The following is an 18,318-nucleotide window of genomic DNA, read 5'->3' as shown; positions in this document are numbered from 1 at the left end:
ATCACATGGTAGAAATACTCTCTAGGGATTAGGGGGATGGGGGGGCAAATCTACAACTAAAGGACACGGGGAGCACTAAAGGGAGGGAAGGGCATGCCTTGAACCCGCATTTGGGTGAGGCAAAGACATGAAGTGTAACTATAATGTTTGTACCCTCACAATACCCTGGAATAATAAAAAAAAAAGTTTATCCTGATTTGTAGTTTAGGCAAGTTTCTGACAGAAACAATTGTAGATCTTTCCCAGAAGAATACTTTCTTCATACAGGACTTAGAGATAATTCCAACATATTGGAGTTCAGAATTAAAAAAAAAAAAAACAGAAACGAGAAAGCAATTCATATCCAAGAGTTGACAGAAACAACAAACCATATCCAGAACAACAGAGACCTAATGTACTATGTTTATAAGATGTAGTAATATAAAATAATCATGTTTAATACGTTTAATGAAAATAGAGTAACCAAAAATAGGATTAAAGAGCAAGGAATTGCCCAAAATAATGAAGCATATTTTAAAAGGGGAAAAAATGAATATTTATGAATATTTTAGAAACAAACAGTAATCATTGAAATTAAAGATTCACACAATAAACACAGCTAAAGAGAGGTTTAGTGAGCTAGAAGATATATATGAAGAAATTACCTATAAGATAACACAGGGAAACAAAGACATGGAAAATAAGAAAAAGAAGTAAAAAACATGGAGGATAGAGTGGGATGGACAGTCTAAGGAAACTTACAGAAGAAGATAATACCAAATGGGGGAAAATCAAGATTTAAAGGGATAATGACTGAAAATTTTATACAATTTATGAAAGACATGAGTTCTTAGATTCAAGAAATTCATCAAATCCCAAGCAGGATTTAAAAAATTCCACACTAATCTTTAAGAAAGGACATTGAAGTGTTAATTCTACTTCTGGCCTCAACTCTGAAGCATACACAAAAAAGTAACTTGCTCTGCCTCTCACAGTGAGTTAGTCACTTCAACTGTAAAACGAGGGAAGTATTACCTACCCTACTTATGCCTCATGGGTGTTATGAGAATAATGAAACTTTTTTGCTTGGTTACTAAAAATTTGGCAGCTGTTGTGCAAGTTAAGTTCTTTACATCAGTCCCAAGTACCAATTCAGAGTCTCTATGAGCTCAACCTTATCAGGTTTCTAAGTGAACATTTATTGTTCTCACTCTTTACTGAAGAACTAATCTCTGTCCTTCCTGTCCCTTTTCCCCTTTTCTCCAATGACTCAGGGGAATACATATATAAATAAAATCTATGGGACAGTCTTGCAGGTATTTTGTGTACTAAAGCTCAATAGGCAATCCAAAGTCTAATAATGATCCCAGATTATGGCCATAATGATGAAATGAAAAAAATGGGTATGTAAGTATCTGGAGAAAAAATTAGAACCATCAGATAAATACAGGATATTTTTATTACAGAAATACTATTATTCAGCTTTTCTGGAGGAATAAAAGGGGTGCTCTTCTGTATCTCCAATCATCTGATTTTGGCATACAGGATTGGGAAAATGTATTCCCATACTTCCCCATGTCCTGGCCACCAATTTTTGCACAGCTGAATCTTGGCTTTCTTCAACCTCTCTCAGCCATCTCTACTATAGAGCCTTTCCACTTCCTCCCCTGTCAGAGGCCTCCTATGGCAGCAAGGCAAATTATGGTAGTAGACATCTACGTGACCACTTTCCCCACAGGATCTCATGTACAGGGACATGTACACCTTTTAGATACATCCTTTTCTGGGTCTATTTTCACTTCAGGTAGCTAAACATGAATTGAGAAATATGCCAAATAGCAAATGAACCTGGAATTCAGAATAAGACTTTGAGTAAAGGAGGAGGGATTCATTTAATAGCGAAACACAAAATTTGCCTGTTTTGTTTTTCCATTTCTCTTGGTCCATCCAAATGCATTCCTTATTATACTGTATTTTAACCATATAAATAAGCATGCATCCTCATACTCAGGCTTACTTACATTTTCTTGCTTTATAGTTTCCACCTTATTTAAGTATATGTCCCTGGTTTGAAAAATAATTTTAAAGCTTTAACGTCCTGGAACAGTCAGAGTTACTTCAGATTTACAGAGAGGCAGCTGCAAATTTACCTTTTACTTCAAACTTGTCAAATTGTCAAAAGTTTCACTGTATTTTTGCATTGCTGCCTGCTAATGATGGTATAACAAGTATGGTTTTTATTGTCTCAGAACAAAATGTGAAAGATGTATTTTGAAAACATTAGATATTTGATGTTCTTTAAATCACCTTACAATATATACAGTCTTATGGCCACTAAGTGAACTCTTGTATAAAGATAAGGAATTTTTGAATCTGAGAATATTTTGGGGTTCAATTTATATTTTCACTTGTGCCAAAAAAGGCTTGGGGGTGATATGCCATCTCTGAGTAGGTTGTGTTGCTAGGAAATCATTATAATAGTATGATTTTTTTTCTATTTCATATCTATCTCCCAAAGATATTTCTGTAGATTCAGTCTTACACACTTAATTTGACTTAGAATTCTCTTAAGGATGCCTATGGATTGTATTTCTAATGCCACCAATGAACTTCATTTACTTCAATAATCTAGAATTAATGTTTTGACCTCACTGTAGTGTTAATGATATAGCTACTATGTTTCAAGTAGGGGCTTGTTTTATTTAATCAATCAAATCGGAGTCACCGTAACATTTATCTTTTATTTTTTACTGAGTAGAAAAAGAATTACTTTAAAATAAATTTGAGCACAGGTTGTTATACTTTGAATATCAGGTTAAAGATAATTAAGCCTACATACAAATTAGCTATAAGCATTTTGTTTTTTTTTACACTAAAAGGCACTATAACACTCCCCTATCATGTTTCAATGACTAGTTGTCTATGTTTGAGCTTTTTGTTTTTAGTCCAGGGAATTAGTAGCATTATGGTATATTAACATTATTGCTAACTAGTAGAAACCTTTGTTCTGAGAGCTCAGCTATTGTTCCTAAGAAATCAAGGTGTGTGTCCAGAATTCTATAGGAGAAAGTACCTACAATCCTAGTTTCCTAATCTGGTTACATTAATTATCTCTTTTCTATTGAGGATGCAAAATTCTAGTCACCTTTTATGTGAGTAGATTTTTCCTTTCAAAGGCAAGATGGATGGCTACATAGTTATTCCCATAGCATATGCACTACATTTTGAACAAAGCTTCTTTGTCAACTGACATGTATGACCCTGCTGTAATGTAATGTGCGGAGGAAGAAAAAACTGTGTACACGCAAATCATTTTTAAAAGGTCTAATAAATTCCTGGAAATTGCAAGAAAGTGATGTATTATATGTGTTAGACATGTAGAGTCAGATGAAAATCTTGATTATTGGAACTTTCAATAAAAGGGGAAACTAATAATGTTTTTAAAGCATATGGTACTTGTATAATCAAGGAATGTTTCCCTAGAAACAATAATTATATAAGCCTCTTACAACATCCTCCTCTAATTATCTGTTTTATTAGTAGATGCATATCACCACCCATTAGGGAACACCTACAAACAGTGAGACATTGTTACAATGAAGATATATATACACATAAATGTTGATGTGTATATATGTATCTCCATATATAGAGGTAAATCCTCAAACAACATGGTCTATATATCAAAGTATGGATGTCCTTATAATGAAAACAAAACTATTTATGATTAATATTTTCTCACCATAAACAATATGGAGTAAAGAGAGTTTATGGACTGTACCTACAAATCATTCATAATCGGTGTCAATAGTCCAATATATAGCATCAAGAATCATAGATCATGGTGTTGAAAAAGGCCTCAAGGACCATTTGGCTATTCTTCTACCATTTCACAAATAAAGTAGCTGAGACCCCCAAAAGTTAAGGGAGTTACTCAAGGTCACTGTGCTGTGAATACATGCACACACATACATATACTGTTCTCTCTCTGATGGATAAGATGGACACATGTCATAGGATGGCTTAGAAACAAATATCCTTCTAACAAAGCCTTCTGACATCTTCAGAAACTAGCCCTTCTTGGATGGGGTACATGATGATAGTACCTCATATGATTTCTGTTGTCTAGGAAATAGTATGTTCAGAAGTACCTCAGGGCCTAGTGTCCCACATCCCTCTATCTGATTAATTCATTTATAAGACATACTATAATAAGAGGGGATTGTAGTAGAGAAAGGGCAAGTGTTGTCCTCTCTATTGAATGCTTGCTTACCTTCTATAAATTTTGCTGTCAGTTATTTATGAGTAATGATAGAGGGTGTGGCTCAGAGGAAGTTTCATCAAGAAGCAAGGAGTACAAAGTTCTAAACTCTGCTTTAATGCTCCCCCTCAAAGACTTATGATCAGAGAAGCCAGATTGTACAAAAGAAATACAGTAGGCATGTTTTACAATGCTGAGCCCAGAGGCTAGGGCCACTACCCGTAGAATAGGTTAAATGTATTATAGAGATTTCATGACAAGGAGTTATGTTTTAAGGGAGCATAATTTGACCTGTGGTATATCCAAATCTAGAGCACGTTATAACAAGCTTCTATTGTATTCCTCTTCAGGTATTTTTAAAGACTAATGTGTTAACCTTTGTGAAGTGCCATGAGATCATCAGGTTAAAGAAGCCTATATCAGATATCAGTTTAGAGCTGCTAACAATATTCAATGTACCTAGAAATACAGACTGAAAATAATCAGTAAACCATTCACTGCAGTCCCCTTGGTATCAGAGCAGCACAGTTAACATGCTAACAGCTAAGCTTCGTGTGCTTAGAGGAAGAAAATGATCAATGGCAGAGAGCATATCCACCTTTGAAATGACATGATCCATTATAAGAATCAGATGTTAAATTGCTTCCTGTGCTGAGCACACTCAATTAAAAGTCTGCACAGTGAGATCATCTCGATGGTTAAATATGCTCTGTGGGAACAACCTTTATGGAGCTTAAAAATCACAGAAGGACTATTCCTACCATGACACTGGAGATTTGGAAGGCATTTTCTTCTCCTATTTTTCAATTTGGTAGTTTTATTAGGGACCCTTTTGCCCAAGAGGCTTCTAAGTTTTGGGTCATACCTATCCAGGCTTTTGCTTCTGTGAACAAGAGATGCTTCTAGTGACCTTTTTTCTATTGGGTCCAGAGTGGATGAACGTGGCTTTGGTCCAGGATCTCTGGACAAAAATGTGTTATTCATGCACTTGGTATTTGATGCCCTTCATCTTCTTTTCAGTAAGCTAAACTATTCACCTGAGCTTTGTCTCCTTGTCTAACTCCTCCTTCTTCCTTTGGTAGGGGTAGGCATGGGGGGGTGCTGAAAAGAATGTTGGACACAGCATAAAATCAGCAGACCTGCTTTCTACTGGCAGGTTTGCAATTAGCCAGGTCTATAACCTTGGGCTAGTTATTTAACCTCCCTGGTTCTCGGTTTCCTCATGTTTCAAAAACTCATGTATTTTATTGTTTACCATCTGTCTCTCCCTGCCAGACTGTAAACTCCACTAATGCAGGAATCTTTGTTTTCCTCACTGGTGGATCCCAAGAATGTAGCACATGGCACATAGTAGGTGCTCAATGAAAATTTGCTTTAATAGATGAATATTTCATATCTCCATTAGTGGTGTTACCATTCATCCCATCTCCCAATGTAGAAATCACAGTCAGTGAAAATTCCTGCCTCCTCTTCCACCCACATGGACACCAAGTCTTATATCCTAACCTCTCTCACATCTGTCCTTTCCTCTCCATCTATTCTTAAATCCCCTTATATCAAGTTTTCATCATTTTTTTAATATATTCTTCAAACCATTTCCAGAGTGATTTTCCTAAAATGCAAGCACATGACATTTTTTAAATCCTTTTGATGGCTTTCCTATTATCATCAGGATTAAATCCAAACTCCCAGGCACAGCATACAGGGACCTACATGATCTGTGAAGTCCTTTGTGACCACTTCCTAGACCGTCAGGTAATGTTAAGTACTCCTTGAACACCGTATATTTCTCTTTCTCTCTTTTTAGCCTTTAATGGAAGATATTTTGCATCTTCAGTCACATTTGTCTCCCCAACTATAGATGTTTCATCCTTCTTTATATACCATTGTCTCACAAGCTCATGCAGACGTAATAGGGACTCAGTCAATGTTTGGTAAATGAACAATTAAATAAGGAGGTTTGACTAGTGCTGTAGATCTCACACTTTGGGGCAAACTGCTTAACTTCTCTGTACCTCAGTGCATTAGAATCCGTAAGGATGCCGAGTTAGGTGGACTAGAGATTACCACATTTGAGAAATATTGAACCAGATATTTACACTTTCTTCTAGATCTAATATTCTACGGAGCTATCATTTTTCTCTCATCGTTTGCTTTGTTTGGTGGGTAAGGGTGGTTTGGAGTGAAGGAGGAGTGGGGTGGGGTATAGAGTACTTCATCTTGAAAAGGGAGGAGTTTACAGGCATGTTCATAGCCTTTTCCTCTCCTTCTGTGATTTTCTTCTTTGCCGACAGAACTGGTGCACATCTTTGTGTATTAGGCACTGAAGTCGGCAGAGAAAGAGAAACTCTCAGTCTATTGAGTTTAACGTCAATTCATTGGAAATACAAATATTTGAACTTATGCAACTGGTGAATGGTATGTTATCAGGAACTTTACCCAATTGTGAGGCATCAGGAAAGACACATAAGAGATATGAGTGGTCTGAGGGAGCAATTATATGATACGGAATCATTACTCAATCAATACATGTTTATTAAGTCACATATAAAGAAATAAGTTTTTGACTCACTGTGAAGAACCCTGTCATGATAAAGGCATTAAGTGGTGTTCTCTAGGGTTCTGACTTTCTTCCTTCCCATTTTCCACACTCTCCCTGGACAATAACGTGCATTCCTGTGGTCTGAACGATGTACCAAATATTTGACTCTAGCTCAGAATTCTTCTATAAGTTCGTTCTTGACTATCAACCCCTCACTGGACATATCCACGTGGATCTTCTGCAGACGCCTCCAACATAGCACTCCCACAACTGAGCTCACTACGGCTGGGCCCCTCTGCTCCAAACCTGCTTTTCCACGTCTGCTTGTTCTCCCTCAGCTGGTGGTTCTTCCTTTTTACTTAGTCACCCAAAAGAGTTATCTGTGGCTCCTCTCTCTTTCCCATCTACCATGGTAACTCCTTTCTGGTCTGTCTCCACTTTGCTATTCTCAAAACTCCAGCTTTAGTTTAGACCCTCCTCACCATCATGCTCCTGGATTACTCCAATAATCACACTCCATTTGTCTCTTGGTTCCCTATATCATCCATCTCCAATCAGTCTTCTCAGTTGCTGTCAGAGTGGTCTATCTCAAATGCAGCTTCTTTCAGATTACTCAGTGCTTTCCTATTGTGTCAACAGGAAATGCAAATCCTCAGCATGGCATGTAAATAAAACCCCCAACAAATATTCTGACTCTGCTCATCCCACCAGTTTCATCTCCTTCTGCATTCCTAGGCTGCAGCAATGCCCAATGGCTTGCAAGTCCTCAAATGTGTCATTTAGATTCATATCTCTATTTGTTTAAGCTAATCCTTCTGCCTGGAATGTTCTTTCCTTTCTTGTTCACCTGATAAGCGTGCAATTATCTTTCAAATGTTATGACTTCTATCTACAAAGCCTTCCCTGAATATAAGGCCTCTTCTCACCGAAATAACCTACTGTTCCCTCCTTTGTGCTCTGTGGCACATGTCCCTGGACAGGGTCCAGTAATAATACTATTTTATACATGGTGAGTGAGATGATGGGCTCCTAGAGGACAGTACAGTACAGTGGTTAAATGCATGGACTGGGAAGCCAGAATAACTTAGTCCAAATTCTGACTCTGCCACTTGTTATATGGGCGACTTTGGGCAAGTTATTTCACCTCTCTGTGCCTCAGTTTCCTCAAATGTAAAGTATACATAATTATTTTACTTATAGGGTTGTTATGAGGATTAAGTGAATTAATAAATGTACAATGCTTAGAATAGTGACTAATACATAATTGCTATGTAAATGTTTGCTACAACTAATACTAACATTAATATTATTATTTTAAACTTGAAGCTCCAGGTCATGATACTGTATCTGACACATGGAAGGATGGAAGGTGTTCAATAACATTTAGTAAATTAACTCATAGCCAGGCTAGGTGCCTGCTGTACAGTCCCATTAATATCCAGTAACTTTCCTTTTGTGACCGTCTTCTAACTTTTTCAACGTGTCTCTCCCACTAGATATAAGATTCATTAGTACAAGGACCACATCAATCTTGTTTACCACAATATCCCTGGTGCCAAGCACCATGCCAAGTGCCTAGCAAGCACACGTTTATTTGTTAGATATATAAATGAATGGTTTTTATGATGTGCATTTTAGCTATTATTAGATCGCCTTTAGCATTTTGATCATTTTCTGAAATTGTAAAATGTAATCCCCTCTCCCATATTATTTCTATCTGAGGCAACAAAATTTCAGTGATGCATTGTTAGAATTAGAGTGAAGTATTACGTTAAATTAATTCTCTTAACAGAAGGATCTTCCTGTTTCCTTACAGTATAGGATCATAGACTTTTCAGTTCATAAGCTAATTCAGTGGTACAAAAAGTCCCACAGTACACCAATCCTTCCCGCTTACCATATGTCATTTTACATCTTTAACAAAATTCACAGGCAGAGGCTTTGTGGGAGTTACCATTTATTAATTCTACTTATTTAATGAGTACCTGGTTTGAAGATAAGAAAAAATGATATAAAGAATGACCCATTAAAAGGATCTGAATAGACATATCTCAAAAGAAGACACACAAATAGCCAACAGGTATATGAAAAAATGCTCAACATCATTAGTCATCAGAGAAATGCAAATCAAAACTACAATGAGATATCCTCTCACCCCAGTTAAAATGGCTTTCATCAAAAAGATAGGCAATAACAAATGCTCAAGAGGATATGTAGAAACGGGAACCCTCGTAAACTGTTGGCGGGAATGTAAATTCGTGCAACCACTATGGAAAACAGTATGGAAGTTCCTCAAAAAACTAAAAATAGAACGACTAAATGACCCAGAAGTCCCACTGTTAGGTAAATATCCAAAAGAAAGGAAATCAGCATATTGAGAAGATATCTGTACTCCCGTGTTTATTGCAGTATTATTCACGATAGCCAAGATTTGGAATTAACCTAAGTGTCCATCAATGAATAAATGGATAATGTAATCATTGTACATATACACAATGGAGTATTATATAGCCACAAAAAAGATGAAATCTTGCCATTGGCAACAACATGGATTGAACCAGAGAACATTATGTTAAGTGAAATAAACCAAGCACAGAAAGATAAATCTCACATGGTTTCACTCATATGTGAGACCCAAATATTAAAAATGATTGACGTCACGGAAACAGAATAGAATGATGATTACCAGAGCCTGGGATGGGTAGCAGGAGTGGAGGATAAAGTGGAGGTGGCTAATGGGTGCAGAAATATAGTTAGATAGTTAGGTGGTATGAACAATATCTGATAGCACAATGAAGTGACTATAATCAACAATAAGTTGGGGTATACTTTAAAATAACTAAAAGAGTGGAATTGGAATGTTCCTAATACAAAGAAATGTTAAACGCCTGAGGTGGTGGATACCCCAATTACCCTGATTTGATTAATTCACATTGTATGCCTGTATCAAAACATTGCATGTACCCTATAAAGATATACACCTATTATGTACCCGTAATAATTAAAAATAAAAGATTTAAAAATTGGTCCATTATTTTCAGTGCTTACAATTCAGATGAAAAAATAAGCCAAGTGCACAAATACCTACATCACAATGCTTTTTGTGTGCTCTAGCAATATGTATGGTAAGATTTAAGGGGGTCCCTATTGATGTGATCAGAGAAGATTTTATGGAATGGCTAAGATTATAGTTGGTCTTAGTGGATGGGTTCTATTTCCCTAGATGGAAAGGTAATAGCATTGCATGCTGAGGAAAAGGCTGGAGAAAAGTGTAAAAATACAATGCACTGGGGATAAGGAGAGCATACAGATTTCTTTGGCAGAAAGAGGGATTTATGCAGGAAGCAGAAGTAGAAGATAGGTTGGAGAAAGAGATTTAGAATAGTTTGTGGTGGGATTTTGATAATAAGGCCAGGATATCCAAAGTTTATCTACAGACAATGGGGAACTATGGAAGATGTCAGGGTAGGGAATGGAAAAAGAAAAGCAATGCTGTGGAAATAGTAACTGGACAACAATATGGCAATACATTAAACGGAGTCGAGTTCCTAGCCTAAGTTGTATTTTTAGGTGATAGGATACCCAGTGGAAATATTCAATAGATGGTTGGAAATGCCAGATTATTCAAATTTATGGGAGATATGGATTTGTAATAATCTGCATAGAACTGATAATAGGAGACTTGGGAATGTATGAAATAGCTATAGAAGCATTCCGAATGCAGCCAGAAGTTTAAGCACAGACCTACAACAATGAAAAATAAGATGAAAAAACAGGTAACAGCATGTTGTAAATAAAGATGCAGTGAAATGCTAACCTAGGAAATACCTGATGCCCCTCATAACCTACAAAGGCATTCTGATCACACTTTAAGAAGCACTACCTTAAGGGAAGGAGCAGATAGAACTTAGGAGTGGAAGAAGGGGGAGAAAGAAATAACCCCAATGTACCTGTTGAACAGTCAGATCCTGTCCATTTGGGATCACAGCTGCACACTCCAGTGTCCAGAAGAAAAGTCCCATGTCCTGAGCACTGTTCTTGACATATAGGAAGTGGAGTTTCACAGTTGACTCCTCCCCAGCCAGTAGAGCAGTGACATTCTCCTTTTACACAGATGCCATGGCTGGAACACATTGGGTCTAAGCAGTCCTCTGAAGGCACAAAAAAGGGGGGTGGGGGAAAGATTAATAGTGAACAGGTATGGCCAACAGACCTCAGGATAATGAAACTGAGATACATTGATTTCCCAGTGTTATTAAATATATAATTAATGCTGCTTTAATTGGGCAATAAAATGACTCACGCAAACACTGTTGAAACCAGAAGATTATTAACACTTAAAAATATGGTAGGGTATAGTAAAGGTTGCAACCTAAATTTACAAGGAGAAAGAAACCACATATATGCTGTGTGAAATTGCCAACAGTCTGTAGTACCCCCACACAAATAGGTGGGCGGACCACTGTGGGCCTTTAATAAAAATTCCTCGGCTTTGCAAAAAAGCCCAAGGGGTTTTGGTAAGTCATTCATTATCCTTTCTGCTCCCAGAAAGGATTTTTACTTGATGTGTCCAGAGCTTCTATAAATGATTACAGTTTGGACTATCCAAAATATTGGGTGAGATGACTGCTATTGCATAATATAACACAATTTACATTAATTTATTATAATCTCTCATGTTTTAAGGAAGCACTAAAAGTGCAATGTTTTAAACTTAATTTAAAAATTCTTTTCTTCATGGCTTCTCCTATCATCAGGACACTGTGACATAGTTTTCAATGTCTTTAAATATCACAGACTCAATTCCATTTGTCTCTGATTCTGCAAGTCTGGAAATTTTTGTACACATTCTAACAAATGTATAAACTATTTTAGAGGTAGGTTCCTATGCTCACCTTGGAGAAAAATTGTTTTGTGCTTTTAACTGAGTAGCCATTTGATTTCCAAATTTCTAGTCTTCCCATACAAATAAAATGAGACTAAAATAACTCATCATAATCGCTTTGAATTACTTTTCCAGCAATGGAAACAGAAGGATATAACCTGCCTGTATTTGCAACACTGGACTAGTTTTAGGGTGTGGCTTGTGGCTATGGAACAGACTAAGTCTAACTAAGCACTATTATAATTAGTGTTATTACCATTATAATTAGCCCAAGATCTTAGGGTCATTAGCACAATATTTTAACACCTGAGCTAATCAGCAAATATACACCAGAAGGTATATCTCATTTGATTCATCATTTGAAGGGAGAGGGAAAGTCCAAAGTACAGAATCATTTTTTAGGAGGTCATTTTGTTATATTAAAGTACAATTTTAATAAATAAAATAAAATTTAACATAATATGGCTTGTTTAATTAAGATGACTGCTTCAATATATTCATGTATGTCATATTTAAATCATGTAAGTCATACTTAAATCAGAGGCACAAAGTCATATGGCTGAAGGAGCCAGGCAGGTGGCATACATGAATGAAATGGGCTGGATGTGAGAAAATATGGTGTGTTGAGAGCAAACTGAAGGCAAGTGTCCTTTTTAAAGGGAACTGCTGCTACTTGGCTCTGGTTGATTGCCACCGTGTAGCAATGTGGGCTCAGGGTCACCAGATTTTCTAGTGCTCAAGAGAGGCTAGAAATAGGGATTTTCATATGACACTTCTCTATTTTTAAATTTTGGCAAACAATCACATTAAACAACAGCAGCAGCAGCAACAACACTAAGTGAGCCAAACAAAACCCATCCATAGGCCTGGTTTAGCCTATGGATATTTTAAAATATTTTTCTTCTGTTGTATTTGAAAAATGTACACCATTAAGTGAGCATTCTTTCTTGCTCTCTTGGTTATTCTACAAATTTTCTTAGTGACTTTGGAGAAGGCAAATTTAAGCTAAGTCCTTTTTCAACTACTTACAGCATTTAAATTAGAAGGGTCTAAATTAATTAGGTTACATGTTTTTCACGGTAAGTTGTAGATGTGATAGACACCATTTTTTGTTAACTTTGTTTGTGTCCATATAGCATCTGAATTTACAACCTAATGATTGCAGTTGGATCACCATAAAAACAATTTCCAAAGGTAACTCAGCAACTCCAGTGCCTTGTCTAGGCCCAATGCCATTTATTGGAACAGATATAATCTTCACACCAAAATTCCACTATTGCTAATGGGAGGTGAAAAGCTAAAGCCTTGCTTGTTCATGGAGTGGAATGAGATTAAACTCTTTAGAATGCTGTGTAATAGTCTTAATGAGCCATCTTTAAAAAGCAATTATTATGCATTTTCAGCAGCCTCTTTCCCGAACAACAGTTGTGATGAGACCATCTCCCATGGTAATGGTTTAATATTATTTCTGAAATCAGTCTTGTTTGAGGAATGTGGCATGAAAAAGGTCTGATTACTAGTAAACTTATTTTCCAGTGTGTCTCTTTAAATGATAAAACTTGCTATTTCAAAAAAAAATTTGGGTAAAGACTCCTTTGGGGTGAATTTAATTTAAAGGCACTGCTTTGAAACTCATTAGTGGCAAGCCTGCTTCCTTAGGCATGGAGGTCAGATTTCAGCATGAGGTATGTAAAAATAAATAATATAAAGCAATAATAATAATGATAATTACAAATCACTCCAAAAGAAAACATTTGCAAAATGGCTCCAAATGTGCATATATCATTATTTTTATTATGTGCTTTAAAGTGAGAGGTAGTAAAATGCACTCTGTAATAAGGAAAGCATATGACTTAACACCTAAAATCATCAATACGGAAATTCTCAAGTTATAAAACAGTGTTAGAAATGAGGGGTGGGAAATACTATTTTTCATTAATGCTCTGCAAGTGTCACAGATATGGCCTCATGCATAATATCAGACTGTCAGAAGAGATAAGAGCTCCCCTGGAGCCAACCCCCTGATCCATGTACTAAGAACATGTTGGTCATTTATTGTTTGCAAAAACCACTTGCATCTTTACTAGAAGTGCAGAATGACACCTTGGATGATTCAGTAAGAGAAAAGCCTGAAGCAATAGATTAAAACGGGGCTCTGACCTTCTTCGCATATTTCTCCTTTGTATCCTGGCACACAAATGCAGACTCCCATGATGCAGGTGCCGTGGCCAAAGCACGTTGGGTCAATGCATTGCTCTTCTGGAACATCACACTCAGGCCCCTTCCAGCCATGCCGGCAGACACAGTGTCCTTTCTCGTATTCTCCGTTCCCACCACACAGCACAGGGCATGAATCTGAAGGTTGGCAAATGAAGTTGTAATGTTCTCATAATGCTTTCAAAATCTCCAAAGAGCAATTCTCTATTGATTCTCGTATAATATTTCAGGCAAAAAATTGTACTATTTCTGTCTTAACCTTTATTAAATAGGTACATGTTCATGATTACCAACATAGAAATTTTCCTCTTATGGGAGTGGGGTAAAGATAAATTATAAAGATATCCTGAGTGGAGAAATTGCATCAAGTATTTGCTTTTGATCTCACCATGCTCTTAAACTATTATTATTATTATTATTATTTTATGCTAGGGTTTTTCTTTCTTACAGTTTTTCTTCCTCAAGCAGATGTACATTACTTTTAGGAAGCAAAACCTCAAATTTTAAAAAGCAATAAATAGGGAGTTATTCAAATTTTAAAAAGCAATAAATAGGGAGTTATTCATATTATAAAATGTTATCTTTAAAAGGTTGTGTAATTAAATAGAATACATTGAAAATGAGCAGAAAGAATCTCTAAAATAATAATTATAAGTCTATGGTAAAATGTGGTGTGATTTACCTAAAGCTTTTCAAAAATTAAACTATGGGCAAATCTAGGAAACAATGAAGTTTGCTAAATTTAACTTCTGACTTTCCAAGTCTTTACTTTCTAGGCTACTTACTCATCTGGTGATTACCCACTCCTTCCAGGTACACTGATGTGTATAGGCAGCTACCAACTTCGCCCACTTTTAAACTCAGTCCATTATGAATTAGTTTATGAAGGAAATATAAGCATCATGCAGTGGTTGGGTCAGAAAGCCTAGGTATAAATCCCAGCTGTTAGGTAACCCTGGGCTGAGTCACTTAACCTCCCTGAGGTTGTTTCTTTGACCATAAAAATAGGATAACCATAGACTTACCTCATAGGGCTATTGTAGGAAGTAAGAATTAAAGGATGTAACAAAGTATTCAGAACAGTACCTGGTATAGGAAGTGCTCAGCTTTTGGTGGCCGCAGTAGGGGGCGCTGCTGCAGTAGCTGCTGCTAGTACTACTGCTACTATTACTACTACTGTTAATTCTGAGTTCTCAAATGACATCTATTTCCCTAAACCAATCAGAATAACAGAGCAACATTACCTCTAGCACAATCAGGTCCAAGGAATCCTGGGAAACAGTGACAATGTCCAGAGATACATTCTCCATTTCCATTACAGTTGGTTGAACAGTCATCCATTATTTCTATTAATACAGAGAAAAAGAAAAAAATGAACAAACATCCATGGTGTAGAATCTTTAATTTTTTTTTGTTGCAGAAACTCTGGGCCTATAACAATCTTGCCCTTTGCTGTTTATGGAACACTTATTCCTCAAAATCAGATGCCAAAGACCCCTATAAGATGTCACATGTGTTACAAAATTATGAAAAGGGCCCTGGGTCTGCTGAATTGGCTAATCAGAGTGGGACTAAAAACCAACCTTATCTCTAAAGTGCATAAATGGTCTAGATGACTTGTGTTCCTAAGAGATATTCATGATAAATCTCAAAATGTACCAGGATCATAGGACATTTCTCAAAAGCAAAATAGGCTTAAAAATGCAACCCAGAAGACTAAACACTGATTATCTTTCAAATTTAGGTCGTAGCAAATAAAGTTTTTTTCTCTAGAAACTTAGAAAATTTAATCTACTATTCTTGACAGCATAAATATGATATTCCGTATTTCATTTTCATTAATAAGTGACAATGGGAGGCTTTTAAAGTAAGTGGTCATATTAAATTCACCACCACTAAAAGCATTAGAACCTAAGTATTTCGTTGAGAAATGCTTTCTTGACTGTAAATGCTTATCAGTTCTCTGCCACTAATTTCCTTTCAATCCATTCTTAGAGAAGAATAGGTTTCAGATGAATTGAGAAGCCTTTGTAGGTACCCATAGGTAGTTCTGGTGACATAAATATGTGCAGTGCAACATAACTTTGATAAGCCTTGTGGTAACTTCCCTGAAAAACTATAATGTTATATAAATGTCAGTCTCTTACAATGACATAAAAAATGTTTGTCATTTAACATTGTATTTGAGTATAATAATGATTAAATTCTAAGCCTATGAACAATTATGGTACCTATGCTTTACTCTTGTAATTTTGTATGTGCGTGCTTTTTATCTTCTTCTCATTATTCCTTTAAGTAAATTTCCCATACTTAGTACTCTTGGACCCAGAGTTTTATGTTCTGGCCTATTAATCTCACACTCCTCTTATGTACCAATTTTTCCTTTTTCAATCCAAATTATGTGCTTCATCAAGTTTCACTTAAGTAATCTATTTCTGATTAGGAGAGATTCTAGGAGGTGGTACTGGCATCTTCCACTGAGCAATGAGAGTGACAATTTATAATGAGGGTCAAGAAATAGCATTTCTATAATTGCAGTCTGTGGACCACTTTTATCAGTAAGATCACCTGGGGCACTTAAAGTGAAGATTCCTGGACTTCAGCTCCAGATCTACTGAATCTGTCTCTGAGGGAGGTAGCCCAGTAATCTATATTATAACAAACACCCCAGGTGACCCTGCAGGTGCTCACCACATTGAGAATGCTTTAAATAGCAAACTTCCATAGTTAAAGAACTTGTCATCTAGATGTTGGATTTCTGTCTTGGGCAGGATAAAAGCAAGAGGAAGAAAGTGGTATCTAGTCTATTGAGGGTATTCTTAGAAAGCTAAGAATGAATCCAGTGGCTGTGTGGATAGCCACTCTATTATCAATCAGAAGAGATGATTATTCTCACCACTGTGTGAACACATCACATTGCCTTTTGCAGGTTTATATGGGTCTGTTCTTTGTTCACAGTGTTAGAAAACTGAACTGGATAAGCAAGTGACATGTGACATTTACTTATCTATTAATACAACTGGGCTGGCTGGAATGTAACATTCAGCAAAGAGCCAACCATTTTCAACTCATTAAAACATTAGCCATTTTTAGAAAATCTTTAATTTTTTAACAAGTAATTATGAAAAGGCACAAAGAGATTTTTTTTCATTCAGAGACGGAACAATTTTTTCTCTATTTTCTATTTAACTATCTTTCTTATACCAAGCAGTAGTGGCAATTCTTAAATCCACATTTGGATTTCCCCTGCCCTGGATGGTTAATAGGAGGCCATGGAGGAAGTTTTCAAAAGTAAATATAGTTGAATTTAATTTCACACCAGATTCTATTGACGACTTTATGGAAGCAGCCTTGTGGGAATGTAGCTATTCTGGAAAAAATATTTAATAAAGTTTGCTATCAAAATAAATAAAAATCCCTACATCTTATTGACTTATCCAAGAACTGTCCCTGGGCTCAAACTGCTGCATAGAGCTTAATCTCAGCAATGCAAATGAGAAAAGAAGGCAACATAGAAGGTTTTGGAAGCTGCCACTTCCACTGGGTATCAAAGAGACACTGGGGCAGCCTAGGGACTCCAGGAGGAAGTTGGCTGCAGCAGGAACACATAAATAACGGGTGATGAAAAACAATGTGTTTCTCTATTGGCCTCCAGTAATCTTTACCTTCTATATTTTAAATCTTAATTCTGAACCACTTCCTAGACTGCAGTTCCAGAGTTGAGAATAATTTTGAATTTCTATATTTAAAACCCTGTTCTTATGCTAGAGTCAAAAGCCCCTTGGTATTTGCATCTGCATTGATGATAGCTTTTGTTTTTGGCAGTTTTTCTCATGGGAGAAACTAAAGGTAATGAATAATATTGTGGAATAAGTATGGTGTAAAGGGCATGGGCTTTGGAATCATACATACTAGTTCTCAAATCTCAATTTTGCCACTTGTTGTCTGTAAGACCTTGCCAAATTATTTACTCTTTTTAAGCGTCTGCTTCCTTATTTGTAATGTATTACCATACCTGAGCTATCAGGGTTCTGATGAGAATTGAACAAGATAACTGATTATAAAGCATCTAGTACAATGCTAGGGGCAGAGTGGCACTTCATAAATGGTACATATTATCCTGCTATAGAGCAGGTTGCCTGAGATTAGGGGATATTGACAACTCTGCCTATATTACTGGAAAATAATATATATTAATTGTAGGCCAGTGTGTGGCCTATATTAGTCATTTAGTAAATGTTAGTTGTTAATTCTGTCTTGATTCTTGTTAGTAGCAGACAAATATAGTTAAGAATCAATCAACTGATTCTAACATCATCATGAAATAGATGAATGAGCAGCATTTAGAACAAATTCATACAAACCTTACTTTCTTTAATCAAATATATTAGTTTCATTTTACTGTGATTAATATAAACTAAAAACAAAAAATGA

At 36.2% G+C, this 18,318-nt stretch overlaps 1 protein-coding gene across 1 annotated transcript in view; it reads right to left on the bottom strand.

Annotated features, from left to right (window-relative positions):
- TENM1 (teneurin transmembrane protein 1) overlaps positions 1 to 18,318 on the bottom strand; it is a 566,532-nt gene that overhangs the window by 238,658 nt on the left and 309,556 nt on the right. The window contains exons 9-11 of the mRNA XM_012664836.1: positions 15,129 to 15,230; positions 13,828 to 14,022; positions 10,733 to 10,933 (exon numbers count right to left, since the gene is read on the bottom strand). Of these exons, the coding sequence (XP_012520290.1) occupies positions 10,733 to 10,933; positions 13,828 to 14,022; positions 15,129 to 15,230 (498 nt within the window). The remainder of the gene's footprint in view (positions 1 to 10,732; positions 10,934 to 13,827; positions 14,023 to 15,128; positions 15,231 to 18,318) is intronic.

This window comes from Propithecus coquereli, unplaced genomic scaffold (genome assembly GCF_000956105.1).
Source record: "Propithecus coquereli isolate 6110/MARCELLA unplaced genomic scaffold, Pcoq_1.0 Scaffold92, whole genome shotgun sequence".
Classification (NCBI taxonomy): Eukaryota; Metazoa; Chordata; class Mammalia; order Primates; family Indriidae; genus Propithecus; species Propithecus coquereli.
The sequence above is the reverse complement of the archived record's forward strand: the minus strand, read 5'-3'. Positions and strand labels throughout refer to the sequence as shown.